Genomic DNA, 15,570 nt, shown 5'->3' with positions numbered 1-15,570 from the left:
TTTAGACCAGAAGTGAGAGGTACTACTGATGCCCCCTAAACATATTAGGGTCTGGTCCGAATCGAACCCGTCAGCCCATACTCGTGAAAATTGTCCCAAATTCACTAAGCCCTATTATCTTAAAAGCCTAAACATCTGAAAACCCAAAACAATACACAAAACTAAAAAGGTAAGTTTGTGGTTGAAGCCCAGTCTACTGAGCTCAATGGGCCGAGCCCTGTCTGGGTAGGCGAAAAGACCGACCTGGGCCCAGCGATGGAAGTCTTGTTAAAGACGCAAGAATATAATATTGGAAACACTTGAGATCTCTATAAAATAAAGGAAGATCTCGATAAACTCGGAGTTACGATGAGACTATCATGACAGCTCGAAATCCTAACCTCCATGGCAGGGGCGGCTCCACATTAGGGAACCCCCCCTTGAATTTTTTTTATAAAATTAATAATATACCCTTATAGTTAAAAAAAATTATATTTTATGAACATAAATTAGGAACCAAATACGAATATAAAAGAGGGTCAAAAAATTTAAGTTAATCTTCATCGTTTAATGTGTAAAAAGTGACCCGAAAATTTGTGATTCATAGTCTTTAAAAATTTGTAGCTCAATCACCAAGTTTAAACCAAAACACAAATGAGTTTTAAGTTTTTTAAACCTAAAAACAAATTGTTGAAGCAAGAATTGTCAGCTTAATAACTTGTAAGTTTGGCTTTTAATTTACGAGTCGCGACAACTGCAGTGAAGAAATAATTTTTTACTGAGAAGATTATTACAAATATTCATTAATTATAATGATATATATATATTAGTTTGCCGAATAAATTTATTATTAATTATTTTTTGAGAAAATGTCAAGTCTTAAGGTTAAATTGTAAGTGGAATTTGAAATCTAAAAATATTATTTAAATGATAACACTATATTTAAAATTTTGTTATGTGATGATTATATGTATATATATATATATATATATATATGATATTTTAGTCTGACCGGCTGTCATCCCTTGATAAAATTTCTAGATCCGCCCCTGCTCCATTGTAACTGAGTCCTACTGGTATCAGTCTCCTACCTCGTATAGAGTTCTACTCCGTCAAGAATTCTACTCCTACGACGTAACGACTCCTTCTGCCTCTATAAATAACAGGTATTTATTATGCTTTTACACATTTACTTTTACTCACACATTCATCCACTCATATTTTCTTGTTTTCTCAATTTTATTACGCTCTTCCTCCTGAGCTCTTCCTTCTGATCATAATTTGATCATTGACTTAGGCATCAGAGGGGTCACATCAAACACACTTTTGGCGCCCCTAACCCTATTTCTATCTGTGGAGAACCCTAGCTATTTATCCGACCCGACCTGCAAATTGAAAGATTGTAAAATCCGTTCTATCAAACCGAACTCGAAATAAAATTTTGGTTACATCATATTTTGTTCTAGCCATAAGAAAGATACCCAAACGAGTTGGTCTGCACAGACTAAAGTGAAGGGATGCTAAGGGAATACCAGGACGCGTTGTTGGTGCCTAAAATTGTACCGGGTCGAGAGACTACTCTTCCCTGAGAATGTGGATCTCCCCACCGGTCCACCATCTTACACTGGATGTTGATGCTACTTGGAACGAGAGCACCAACAGATTTGCTATTGGTGATGTGGTCAGGCATCACGAAGGCCTACCAGTGCTAGCTATGTTTATGCTGAACTTGCGGAAATTGCGGATGACCTCAGCAGTGCCGGCCCTAGGGGAGGCCACCTAGGCTGCCTAGGGTCTCTCCTAGGGTGGGGCCTCAAATTTTTTTTAAAAAAACTATATATGTATAATTTATTTTTTCTATTTAAAATTTTTTATAGGTCATGTGTCTTTAAATGTTTTGTAGAAAATATGGAAATTTGCTAATTTTTTTGATTTTAGTCACTTTTTTTATTTGCCAACAAAGAAAACCTCTATTTTTAGGATACAAAGTTTTTTTTTCGTTAAATTTCTTCTTTCATGCAAGTGAGTGAAATTACTCAAAGTGGGTCAATTATCATGTCATTTTTATTGAATTTGAATTTTTTTTATATGTTTGTATGTCACGGTTGGTTTTTTTATTTGATTTTTAATAATTTGATTTTTTGGACCGTGGTTTTCGGGATTTTAATTTCTTTCATATTTTAGTATTTAAATTATAATTTGTATTTGTTTTGTTAGATTTTTTTGTAACAAAAATCAATTATTTATGTGTACTTAGTTTCAATACATTTGTTTATATCATTATTTTTAGTAGCAAGAATTTGAAATTTTGATTATTATATGAAATTATTGTATTGATTATTTCTTGATAAATTTGACAATAAATAAAATCAATTTTTAATATTTTATTACGATCTAAAATACGTTTATATTGTGTTTATATTAAATCTCATATAAACAATCAATTTTTGTTATTATTTAAATTATTTTTTGTATTTATTATGTTAGATTTTTATTGTGAATTATGACCAAAAAAAGAAAATTTGAATCTAGAAATTCAAATAGAAAAATAAAGAATTTCAATAACTATATTTATTAAATTATAAATTGGTGATCATTAATGCAATATTTTTAAATGTAATAGAAATTTTATATAGAACTTAAATTAGCCTAGGACCTCCAATTTTCTTGAGACGGCACTGGGCTTCAGTTTGCATGGAAAATAACTTACAGCTTCATTTCGGATTCTCTTCTAGCGGTGCAAGATATTATTATCTCAGAAAATAACTCATATGATAATTATTAAGATTTATTTATGCACAACTCTACCTTATGTACTAGTCATAGATTTGTAGAGATTTGAACGTAAAAAATACTATCTTGTTAAGTTTATCTGCCTTTGAACTTCAAAATATATCATCATGTTAAACCATAATCAATTCAAACTAAATAGTCGTGTTTGAGGTCCCTAAACACACCAAAAGTTTCGCCACACCATCTATAGTGAGATTTGGAGTGTTTAAAAAACTTTAAGCATAGGAAGAACGTTCAAAGACATTTTTCAAAACATTAATGTCTAAAGGTATTTTGATCTATTTTTTTCGCATCCAGTTTCACGCAAATGGAGTAGCACGTTCGCTTGTATTTTTTGATATTTTTTCCACTCTCTGTTGTTTGGGTGCGGGGTAGTTTTCTATTTTAGTTCATAAATTTTGTAATCAAAGATCTCTCATAATTTATTAATATAACAAAAATTTTATCTTTACAAAATATTATATTATATTTTTCCGTTATAGAATGGAAATCAAACTATATAGTATTTTTTCATTTAAAGCAGTCTAATAAGTAAGGTTATATATTCAAAAAGTGTTGAAATGTCAAACGTGTAATCAAACTATGTAGTATATTTTTATTTAAAGCAATCTAATAAGTAAGGTTATATATTCTTTAAAACTAGATAAAACTGTTGAAATGTATAATAAGAAAGTAATCATCTAAATATTGGAAAAACAAATATAAGTATCCAAGAAATTAAAAGTGATAAGAAAAATAGAAACACTCAGTATCAATAGTTATTCTACACAAAAGAGAAAAACCAATAAAATCATTATTGCACAAAAAAAAAATTGGGATAATTGATTACCCCGAAAAATATAGTAATTGAAGAAAATGGGAAAATATGTGTGGGTATTCAAATGAGAAGACAAATAACAAATGAATTGATCCAGTAAAAATATATATATAATAAGAAAATTAAACAAATATAGTTATTTTCAAAATTAATTACATATTAATAATTAAAATCAATTATCAAAATTTACAGTACCATTATCAATTTGATTTCAAATAGCATTATGAGCGTTGCACGCTATTCGGCTATAACTATGTATTAAGGCTCATCACAGGAGATCGATAAATTTGATACGTTTGGTGTGGCTTTCAATATATAGACAACTTAGCCATTCATTTTTTGAGTAAATTTAATTTGGTACACGAACTATTGGTTAAATGTCAAATTGGTACACGAATTTTTGTTAATAGCTTAATAAGCACATGTCTCTCGGATTCTGGTCAATTTCCGGTGATATTTATGTAAAATGTCCAATTTGCCCTTTATTACAAAAAATGCATATTTTATTTTTTATTATAATTAGATATATTTGTATATTATATTTTATACGAAAAAATTGATTTGATTAAAATTTTTATTTGTACATAATATTTATTATATTAGATAGATTATATATTTCAACGAGAATGATTAGATAAATTATATTAAGGCATAAAATATCTAAATAATTGTAAATAAATAAATTGATACTATAGAAAACAAATAAATACTTTTTTTACCTAAAATTCTGATTTTTGTATAGATAATTTTCTCGATAATATTTTGAAAAAAAATTAAATAAATAATGATTGTGGTAAAATATTTTTTAATATTTTAACTATGTAAAAATTATTGAATATATATTTTAATAAAAATATTAAGTAAATTCTACTAAAAATTAATTTTAATTTTCAAATCATACTTATAAGAAAAACTCATCGAAACACTAATTAAACTTCGTTATAACATGCTTCATGTTTTTTAATCAACAAATAAAAAATTGAATTGCGTTAGTTCGAGGGTTTACTCAGTGCGTACTAAAAGGTAACAACTACGAGTTTCCACGTCATAAAAAAATAAAAAAAAAACAAATAAAAAATTGAAAGTGCCCTTACTTAAGTGCAAATTGCTCAAAAATCCTCAATGCAAACATGTTTTGCTCTGCACTCCCTAGCCACTTTTTTGTACCACATTTGTTGTTAATTTGTACCACATTTTGTATGGTTTTGTACCACATCTTGTATTTTTTTGTACCATATTTTATGACTAGGGACCCCAAAGCAAAACATGTTTGCATTTAGGGATTTTTGAGCAAATTGCCCTTTACTTAAACACAATAATTTTTTTATAAAATAACATGACTAATAAAAAATTGAAAGTCGTTCTCGGTTTTTATTACTGACAAAAATGATGAAGCTGGTTATGAAACTAAAATAATATCAATGTTTTAATTAATTTGTATCATCAAAAGACTATTATACTTTTTTATTCATCATAATTTAGTCAAAATAAAGTGGACATGTATCAATTAAGACATTAACAAAATTTCGTATATCAATTTGACTAGTTCATATACGAAATTAATTTTTAATCATTCATTTTTTATATTTCCTTTTTTTCCTTTTTTATGGCAATTTAAAAATAGTCAAAATATCCAAATCAATTTTCACAACTTAAACTACAAATAAAGATTTCAAAATATCGAATTACAGGCAAGCGAGTGTGCATCCAGGTCTTACAGTGTGTTTGAAACACAGGATTTCAATGGGAATTGATGAAATTCGTAATTATAAATATTATTTTAGTGTTTGAAAAATAGGATTTTCGAAATGATATTGATATTTGACGGGATTTCATGATATTTCATTTAACTAAATGAAAGTCTTATGAAATTTGTTGGATTTCGTGGGATTTGAGTTTGAAAAATTTTAATAATTTTTTTAAAAATTATGTTTATATAACTTAATCGTAGATTTCAAGTTTTCTTCGTTAATTTTACAAAATATCATTTACCTGAAAAATTATATTATCAATTGATACTATTATATTTTAAATTATTACCAAACACCAAAATGAAATTTCAATTCCATGAATTCTAATTCCAAATCAAATTTCAAATTCAAATCCAAATCTTATTTTTTTATAGATCCAAACGCACTGTTAGTTTCTACCATTAATAATAAACAAAAAAATTCTTATAACATCGATCGTTGTTAAATCAATTTTGTAAGACAAATTTCTTATTTTAAAAAAAATTATTTTCGTTATCATGTCGATCTGTCTGCTCATGGATAACCGTGTTAGAGGAGACGGAAAAATAAATATATGGTCGTTAGGGAAATTTCGACCCTGTAGAGGGTAACAGGTAAGGCCATCCACATCAGATTCCTCATCCAAAATTTAAAATTTAGGGTAAAAGAGCTATTTTATTAAATTTGGATATCCACTTTTTACTACACAATACATCAGTTTCCCTATAATTTAACATATCTTTATTTTTTATTGTTTTCTCTCCCTCCTCCATATTTTTTATTGTTTTTTCTCTATTGTCCATATTTGGATTGAGTTTTATTAATTGAGTTGAGTTCTGGGTGGAGTTCTACTACCCTTAGTTGCATGCGTTTTTCGAGTTTGAGTTCAGTTTTTATATTTGGATCGAGTTTTATTAATTGAATTGAGTTCTGAGTGGAGTTAAATGAAATTTACTATATGTGCATCCTACTACCATTAGTAGCATGTGTTTTTTGAGTTTGAGTTGAAGTTTTATATTTGGGTCGAGTTTTATTAATTAAGTTGAGTTTTGGATAGAGTTAATTGAAATTTACTATATGTGCGTCCCACTACCATTAATAGCATGTGTTTTTTGAGTTTGAGTTGAATTTTTTTTTTGGCCGAGTTTTATTAATTGAGTTGAGTTTTGGGTGGAGTTTAATTGAGAGGGAAGAGGAAGACGAAAAAAAAGGAAGTGATAAATGAAATGGAGGAGTGAGAAATAATATTTTAATGTTTAGGGAATGAATTTGACTCCCTAAATTTAAATAAGTACTGTTGATGAAATCTAAATTTATGGAATGAGTAGGGTAGTTGATGCATAGGTTTTTTTGACAAAAAATATAAAATTTAAGGTAAATTCTTATTTTAGAGAATCTGATCTGAATGTTGTAAGGCCTCGTTTGATACCTATGATAAAAGCTTGATTGGTAAATAAACCAATGTTTGAAAGGATTTTTGTAGTTGAACAGTAACATGGATTGTTTAAAATCTACTGCACAAACTTAATTCCTTTTCCACTTGTATTCCCAAGGATTGAAATTGTCCCACTGTATTACATACATTCATTTACCAAAATAACCCCAAACTTTAAATAATAATAAAATCAACGTACTCGCTTCTATAATCATAACCCTAGAAATCTCTTCATTCTTGTCTTTTTTATCACCGACAAGCACAATGGGGAACAACATGAATTTGACGATTCAAGCAATTTTTTATTTGTATCATACAATTTATGAACGTCAAATTCAACATGAGTTGGAAAGAAAATTACCAGAACACGATGAAGGAAACCGCAAAAGATTTGTTGAAATAAGATGTCGTTTTCTTCTTTAGATCTTGCACGATAGATCTCGCAAGATAGGAAAGTTGTAAGCTGCTGATTTTTTCTCAGTATGGCTTCGAATAACTAGGGGAAAGAAAGAGTTTATGGGTGAGAAAATTGAAGGAATTAATGAGGGTATTTTGATCACAACATAAAATACACCAATATATCACATACCAAACATAACGTTCACTATCAAATATAATATTCCCTTATCCACCACTTATCTATCAAGCTATTACTTATTAATCATTTAGTTATCCCGAACGAATAAAGATTTTTATGTTTTTTCCGATGAATAAGGATTTTATTGACCCAAATTTATGTGGATCACGCTTTTGTCTATTCTATCCTTCGATAATAGTACCCGAAGAACAATCCAACGGCCCCGGGCCTTTGATGTGCAAAAGGGCTCAGGGTCGTTTGGACCTGAGCCAGCATAGACTTTTCGGTGGATCACAAATGTGTGGCCAATTGTCGGCCACACAGCTACGGTATTATTATTAGCATCCGTACTCTCGAGTTGGCAGACTTTGTAAAAATTTGTTTATTCACGAAAGGGCGAAAATGTCGCTTCCCAAGGCTAAGGAACTCATTTCTGCAAACCCAGTCATCGTTTTCAGGTTCTCTATCTCTATATTGTTCTGCAATTTGTTTATTTGTTTGTTTTGCTCAGCTCTATCCAATGGTTCTTTGTTCAATTTTTAATTTTTTTTTATCAATTACGATGGGATGGGGTTTCTTCCATTATTGTTCCCTCGCGTGGTGATCTTTTAGGATTAATATGGTGAAAATTAATGTAAGATATGGATTTACAGTTGTTTTTTTTACCACAAAAAGGTAATTGAAAATGGGTGAACGGAGAATTGTGTCTTTGTGGATAAGGTTGTATGGATTTTGAGTGAATCATGCGTGGATCTATGTGTTACTGTGTTTACTGGCAGCAAAAGCTACTGTCCGTTTTGCGTGAGCGTGAAGAAATTGCTGACGGAAATCGGCGCCTCGTACAAGGTCATTGAGTTGGATGCAGAGGGTTTGTTCTTTCTTTTTTGCCCTAATTTTTTACATTAATACTATGCTTAATTATTTTTTTTACAACGTTTAAAATTTTGTTTGTAATCTTTCTTTTGGCCGGTAGATTTTTACATTCTCTTGTTCTTTGATATGTCGTGTTTAGTTGCAGGCTGGGTTTTAGTGGTTTCGTGTAATTGAAACTTAGAATTTGTGATAAAGATATGAAATCTCTGAAGTAGTGAAATGTTTTCGATCTCTTGTCATTTGATACGCCATGTTTACTTGCATACTGGATTTTAAGTGTTTTCGCGAACTGGGATTTGGAATTTATGTTAGACCTAACCTGAAGTAAAACGACAGAAAGTAGTTCAGGGTAGAGAGAGCTACTCTAGTAGAGCCATTTCACAGCTTCCGGCAGATGTAATACTCTGAAGCCGTAGTCCATAAATGCCACACTGGATAGTCAATTTCCTTAAGAGTGTTTGAATTAAGGTATTTGAAATTATGGACTTGAGATCCATGATTTCAAATCTGTTTGACTTGTTTGGATTGATTAAGTAGAATTTCAAATTCACCCTCATTTGGATGGACACCCATTTTCCCGAATACAACCAGTAACAATTAAACACAAATTGCTACTTTAGATTAACACAGTGCATATGCAAGTATTGTCAATGTTAGATGAAGATATCAGGATAAAGAAGTAGTAAATTCAGAGAGAATTTGGAATAGGCCCGCTGCTTCTATATTCGATGGCATTTACAGCCCACAACCGCTGCTCCACTAACATCATCATGGTAAATTTCGAGAGATAAAAGGGTTCACCATGAATTTTTTAATTTAGATATGGGATTAGAAATTACATGAAATGGACATTATTACATTAATTTAACACCAAATTATTTTCCTATTCGTGTGAAATCTGAGCAAAATTTTCATTCTAAGTCCTCAATTTTCCAACAACTCCCTTTATTTTGATCTTTTACGCTCCTTAACAGAAATTTGAACTTGATTAACAGTTTCCACTGCTATAAACAAAGAATTGTTTAGAATAATTCCTTATTTAGTCTCTCATTTTCCTCATCTTCCGGTCTAGTCCCCTGATTTTTCAAGTGTCTTGAGTTGGTAATTCATTTTTCCCGGTTTAGTCCTTCTGTTAATTGCCCTGTTAAAAGATATTGAAATAAGCATATGACCGAGGGATAATTCCCTGTTTAATCCTCCATTTTATTGCACTTTCCTGGTTCAATCTCTCATTTTTCATGTGTCCCAAGTTAGTCCTTAAGTTTACTTGATATTTCCCAGCTTAATCCTTCCGCCACATGGTTAAAGATTGAAAATAAACATGTGAGCCACAATAACCGTTTTATCCGGGTCGAAAACACCTGGATTTCTCCTAAAATCGAAATATACCCCTCTCAATGCAACTGATTGTTTACTAATTAATATCACAACAACTCTATCTAACTTTTTTTATGTACATCAGTGAAACTATGTTTAAGTCTGTACAAATCCCCACAAACATTTTAAAAGCAAACGCATAACTACATTCTACAATGAAAATAAATTAGTTATTTCCACTTAAGTATTTCACCAACGTACAAACCAAGATTTTGGTTTAAAGAGGCAAAAGACTTTTTAATGGGTAATCATTAAGCAAAATAATCAAGCATGACTATTAATAAAAACAGTATAACTATGAAGACTTGAAAAACAGAACAATTGAGCTGGTATGTACATAACGGATGCACGACCTAATGTAAGTCTAGCTAAACAGGTATTGATCGAGTAATTTAAAAGCTGCAATTTATGAAGATGGTACTGTTCAAATTTAGGGATGACTACTGATTCGGTGTATGACGGATAATCAACATAATGTAAGTCTAGCTAAATGGGTATGGGGTTGAGTATGGGCTTTAACTTATATACATGTATACATATATGTGTGTATATAAATAGTGTATATTTATCATCTTGAGAGAGAATTTTCTTGTCACTCTTCCCCTATCTTGATTAGTATTCTTTGGTTCAGTCGATTTAGAGGGTGTTTGGGAGAGCTTAAAAGCTCTTGCAAACAGCTTATAAGCTCTCAAAATTTGTTTGGCAAAAAATTTTAAAAACATCTTATAAGCTGCCAAAATAAGCTGTTTTTAAAAAAGTAAGAGGGAGGTACTTTTTTCAAAAAGATCTTATTTTAATATTCTATCTCTCTAAAATATCCTTGAAGATTTTCATAAATCTCCATAATATCCTCCGTCCACCCATTAAATATTAAATATTATTTTTAAAAAAAATTACAAATCACATAAATTTTTTTAAAATAAAATATTAAAACAATTTTATTTTTTTAATATATGTTTATTCTAAAACTATTTTCGTATGTGTATAACTCAAAATTTTATTTTCATAGAATTATACTCTTTTTGGTAATTTTGACAATAAAAAGATGTTATAATACCAAACATATCAACATTCTTTAAGTTGTTTAGAATAAGTTTACCCAAACACTTTAACAGCTTTAAAATAAGTTCTAACAGCTTATAAGCTCGTAAAACAACTTTTAAGCACTATGAGCTTATAAGCTCTTTTTAATAAGTTTAACCAAACACCCTCTTAGTGCTTAGAAAAAGTTTGCTTTTCTCTAATTTCTAAATTTCATCCCCCTTCCCATGCTTGAACTATTTTGTTTAATTTTTGTTGGTTTATTTTGTTCAACGTTTGATATAAATTCATTAGTTTAAATTTAGATATGTCAAAAAAAGTTGAAATTGTTTGACGGGGTGTGATGGATCTTACCTGTTAGGTACAACCAGATTTAAACGGGTCGGGTTGGGTCGGGTCGGGTCTCAAGTTCTAACAGACTTGATGCATTGTCATCCCTACTCCAATTGTTTCTTGTCTTCACCTTCGACGGCTATGAACCTGGTTGTTTGGGTGATAAATTTTCCTTTTCAATAAATGTTACGCATGAATAAAGTCATCTAAAATCATGTGCCATGCAGTCTCACTTCCTGAATAACAATTCAACTGTTTAAATGGGTATATTACTCAAAATAAGGGACACTTTGAAGATACCATACTTATTTGAGTGGTTTCTCATGATAGAGCTTTCGTGCTTGTTGAGACACAATTTATTAACGAGAAAGTAACTATCTAAGTGATTGTATACTCTCCAACCAAAGACACTGAAAAGTATTTTAAGCCGAAAAATCACCTACTCTTTCAATATCCCAATGTTTGTGTTCAAAGCATTCATCTTGTGCATAATCGGTGCAAAAACTCAAGGATCACATGATTTAGAGATTTCAACTGTTTTGACGGCTTTGTAGATGATGGAAGTCAGATACAAGCTGCGCTGCTAGAATTGTCTGGACAGCGAACTGTTCCAAATGTGTTCATCAGCGGGAAGCACATTGGTGGTTGTGATGGTATATGATTTATCATTTACTTAATTTGGATTAAGTGCATACTTCTTTGGTCCCTGTTATCATCTCTTTGTATACTGCAGCGACAACGGCCTTGCACAAGGATGGAAAGCTCATGCCTCTGCTAACTGAAGCCGGAGCGGTAGCAAAATCTTCTGCTTAGAGGGTTGATGAATTAGCATCTGTGGTTATATTTCGCTATGATAAATATGCTATTTCTCGTTACGTATTACCTTGTTCGTTTGATCTATGATGTGGACTTGGTAAAAAAAAAAACTTGTGTTGAAATTGCTGAATAAATGATATATATGTTTGCTGGTGAATTATACATGCTTGTTCTATGAACTCACTCATATGTGGTATCGACATAGAAGTATCGTTTGGTACGATAGATGAAAATGATGTCATTAGACATGATGTCATTGCATATGAGTTTGATGAGGCCTCACTCATAGCCCATGTGATGGTGACATGATTGATTTGATATGAGTGAAATTTTTACTAATATAATCATTTTTTTTGCAATTGTTTGCAATTGACAATGACATTCAAGACATTATAATGGTAATAATCTTACAAAATTAAGAAATTAAAAACGACATATTATTCATCCATATCTTATCATTTTTTAATCATATTTGTAAACATATTCCATTCATCTCATCTAACATCAAACGCTATCGGAAGATACTACCGGTTGGATGGATTTTCATGCTCGGAATTGCATGCTATGTGAAAACCAGATGTGCATCACTAGCGTGTTGTAGGATAACAATGCACGTCAAATTTTTGCAAACCCACAACATGCTTATTAGTCGACCAAATTCAATTTCTAAATTTTATTTTTTTAAAAAAATGCACCTAGTCGCTTCATCTCCAGTTACATTTTCTGTATCTCAATTTTCCTTGTCTTGAAAATTGCTTATGGAATCTTTGAGAAAATGATAAAAACAACAATAATAATAATTTCTCACGGAATATTGACGTACCATCAAAGGTGAAGACGATGAACACTTTGAAATTTTACGTTTGAGATTTATTTGTGTTCACGTTTTAAAAATTCAAGATTTTAAAAGAACATCGATTTTACAATTGGTTTCGAACTTTTTTTCTGAAAAGTAAACAAATCAATTTCCTATTTTAGATAATGAAACTTGTAGTTGTTACTATTTGATACGTGCGTCATGTAAACTGTCATATTAATATAATAACATTTAAATCGTATTCGACGAATTATGTGTCACAAAATCTGCTAAAGAAAATCTTCTATATTCTTTTATACGAGATTAATTAACCTATAGTCAGCTTTTGAAAAGGAATAATAAAAATAATAACCGAAAACTTTATATTGTTAACAAAGAAGATCCTAAACTGACCACAGCCAAAATTTAAATATGATTTGAACTCTCGGGGATTTGTTTGCTCCTCCATTACTGAGACGTGGTTGGCACCTTCTATTCTGATTCTTTTACGACGTGAAGTTATCAGAATGGAATCACGTCTATTCTAGAAAAGAATATAATTGTTTTTTTCCATATAGATAGTGTAGAAATGAGAAAATCTTTCACCTTGCCAACCAAAATCATATGCCAAGAACCACCAATATATATTCCAAGTCAAAGCAAGCAAATTTTGTTAAAATCAATTCGAACCGCAATCCAAAACAAAAAACTTCCCAAAATGGCTCAACCAATAATTTCAAGATTTCTTCTCATTTCACCCTACAAATAATAAAACTTGGAAGCATTGTGAGTTCAGAGTTGTGACAGTTATAATGCACCAAAAGCATTCAACCACCAAAATATTCAAAGCAACATTTCAAAGCATTGCACTAGCAGGATAAGAGAAACAATAGAGATACCAAGAACCATGGAGTACCCTTTCTTACAATAAAACTCAACAATACAATCTTAAGCAGGCGACCTATTTATACAGATATATTCAGCTAATATCTTGTGTTATCGAATATAAATCGAAACGGCAACCACACACTTTGCTCGAGAACTTACCCCAGGCCGCAGAAATATGTGCAATAATCATTAGCCATCCCAAGCTAAGTGGGAGAGGTGGACTCTTGTTTCCCAAAATGAAGAGGAAATTCATCATACTGTTCCGAGAAACCCCGTTCTTCGGCCATGCCTTTAAGTGCTTCGTAAACCTGGTACATAGACCACCTATCCTTTGGCCTAGAAAGGACACAATTACATGCGATTTTCAAGAATTGCACGATCTCCTCATCGTTACCCCGACCACATAGTATCCTATCGATGGCGTCTTTAATTCTACCAGATGCAGAGAGCTGATTCACCCAATCCACCAGATTACCCTTAAACCCTTCGGCAGCCATGCTAACATCAAGCGGCTTTTGTCCTGTTGCCAACTCAAGAAGTACCACTCCAAAACTATAAGCATCCCCTTTGAGAGAAGCAACCATTGTGCTCGAGTATTCCGGAGCAACATACCCAATTTCACCCAAATCCCCTACGACATAACGGCCCTCATTAGACTCCGAAGAAGTTACAAGCCTCGCCAAACCAAAGTCCATTATCCTAGCATCAAAATCCTCATCAAGCAAAATGACATTAGAGCTAATATTCTGGTGCAAGATGGGAGGATGGCAACCATGGTGAAGCCAAGCAAGTCCTCTCGCTGCCCCCAAAGCAATCCTAAACCTGGTTCCCCAATCAAGAACACCGGGATTGCCATTCAACACAGATTCCAGAGTTCCATTCGACAAATGCTTATATACCAAGAGTTTCTCCTCCTCAACCAAGCAAAACCCCAACAGCGGAACCAAATTCGGGTGCCTTAGCTGCCCTAATCTATTCATCTCCATCCTAAACTGCTTCTCCCCCATTTTACCAGCATGAAGCCGTTTAATGGCAAGTGCTGACCCATCTGGCAAGACCGCCTTGTACGTAGTCCCCGTCCTACTCGTGATTATGATATTTTTCTCACTAAAATTATAGGTGGCAGCCAACAAATCCGCCAACTTAACCTTTACAAGCGGTTTCTGGAACAACACAACCTGAGTAAGCCTGTGAGACCTCAATTTTTCAGACCAACTACTCCCATCATCTCTTCCTCCGATTCCATCCCCGCCCTTTCTCCTCCTACTCGACTTGGTAAAGTACCACCACCACAAACCAAATCCCAATAACAAAGAAGCCGCGGCACCGAAAACCCCGGCAGCAATGATAATGGCCAAACTTTTCTTACTCAAGCCACCGCACTTACCCAACGTACCTCCGCAAAGCCCACCATTTCCACCATAATCCTGCTCAAAAGGATAGTTAAACAAAGGAACTCGACCAGACAAATCATTATTCACTACAGAGAACCTTTTCAACCTCCTCAAAGTCGAAAACTGGAAAGGAATGCTCCCAGACAGTTTATTATCGTCTAAGATCAAATTATTCAAATACGAACAGTTAGCAAGATCGGCGGGGATTTGACCCGCCAAATGATTCCGGGACAGATCCAAAGTCACGAGATAAGGCAACCAATCGCAGATTTGAGATGGGATCGAACCGGAAAGACCATTACCAGAGAGATCCAGCGTCTGGAGACTTTGACAGTACTGCAGAGCATCTGGGATGTTTCCAGTAAGACTAAAATCCCGAAGCTCCATACTGATAAGCCGATTCTCGCGGTCGTTCCAGCACGAAAGACCGACGAATCTACAGATATACCCAACCGTAGAATTAGCAAAATTCCACGAGCTGAGCTTGCCCTCCGGATCAGTCAATGAATTCTTCACTCCTTGCAGGCACTGCACATCATCTTCCGCGAAAACCCAGCTGAAGAACAGCAGGAAAAGGCAGATGGATATGGATCTGTGGAGGGGAAGATTCATTGCTTCTGGTCGCCGGAGAAGACGAAGATTGGTAGGGTTGCAGAGTTAAAGGAAATGAAGAGGCATTCGCATTCTTTGGATTGCTGGATTTGATTTTGATGTTTGAAAC

General features: G+C 32.6%; 2 protein-coding genes across 2 annotated transcripts; one reads left to right on the top strand and one right to left on the bottom strand.

Annotated features, from left to right (window-relative positions):
* The first annotated feature begins 7,634 nt into the window (after positions 1–7,634).
* LOC140880062 (glutaredoxin-like) lies at positions 7,635–11,933 on the top strand. The gene is made up of 4 exons (XM_073284155.1): positions 7,635–7,789; positions 8,111–8,199; positions 11,510–11,608; positions 11,689–11,933. Exons 1-4 carry the CDS (start codon positions 7,734–7,736, stop codon positions 11,766–11,768), a joined length of 324 nt encoding a protein of 107 aa, XP_073140256.1. The 5' UTR covers positions 7,635–7,733; the 3' UTR covers positions 11,769–11,933.
* A 1,407-nt stretch (positions 11,934–13,340) lies between these two features.
* On the bottom strand, positions 13,341–15,570 carry LOC140881796 (inactive LRR receptor-like serine/threonine-protein kinase BIR2). Its single transcript, XM_073287385.1, has one exon. It carries the CDS (start codon positions 15,459–15,461, stop codon positions 13,659–13,661), a length of 1,803 nt encoding a protein of 600 aa, XP_073143486.1. The 5' UTR covers positions 15,462–15,570; the 3' UTR covers positions 13,341–13,658.

This window comes from Henckelia pumila, chromosome 2 (assembly GCF_033568475.1).
Source record: "Henckelia pumila isolate YLH828 chromosome 2, ASM3356847v2, whole genome shotgun sequence".
Classification (NCBI taxonomy): domain Eukaryota; kingdom Viridiplantae; phylum Streptophyta; class Magnoliopsida; order Lamiales; family Gesneriaceae; genus Henckelia; species Henckelia pumila.
The sequence above is the reverse complement of the archived record's forward strand: the minus strand, read 5'-3'. Positions and strand labels throughout refer to the sequence as shown.

Bases quoted from the DNA above. Each gene is read 5' to 3' on its own strand.
- LOC140880062 (XM_073284155.1), top strand. From the start codon at position 7,734: ATGTCGCTTCCCAAGGCTAAGGAACTCATTTCTGCAAACCCAGTCATC. The intron at 7,790-8,110 runs GTTCTCTATCTC...GTTTACTGGCAG, and splicing joins AACCCAGTCATCGTTTTCAG to CAAAAGCTACTGTCCGTTTT. The intron at 11,609-11,688 runs GTATATGATTTA...TGTATACTGCAG, and splicing joins GCACATTGGTGGTTGTGATG to CGACAACGGCCTTGCACAAG.
- LOC140881796 (XM_073287385.1), bottom strand. From the start codon at position 15,461: ATGAATCTTCCCCTCCACAGATCCATATCCATCTGCCTTTTCCTGCTG.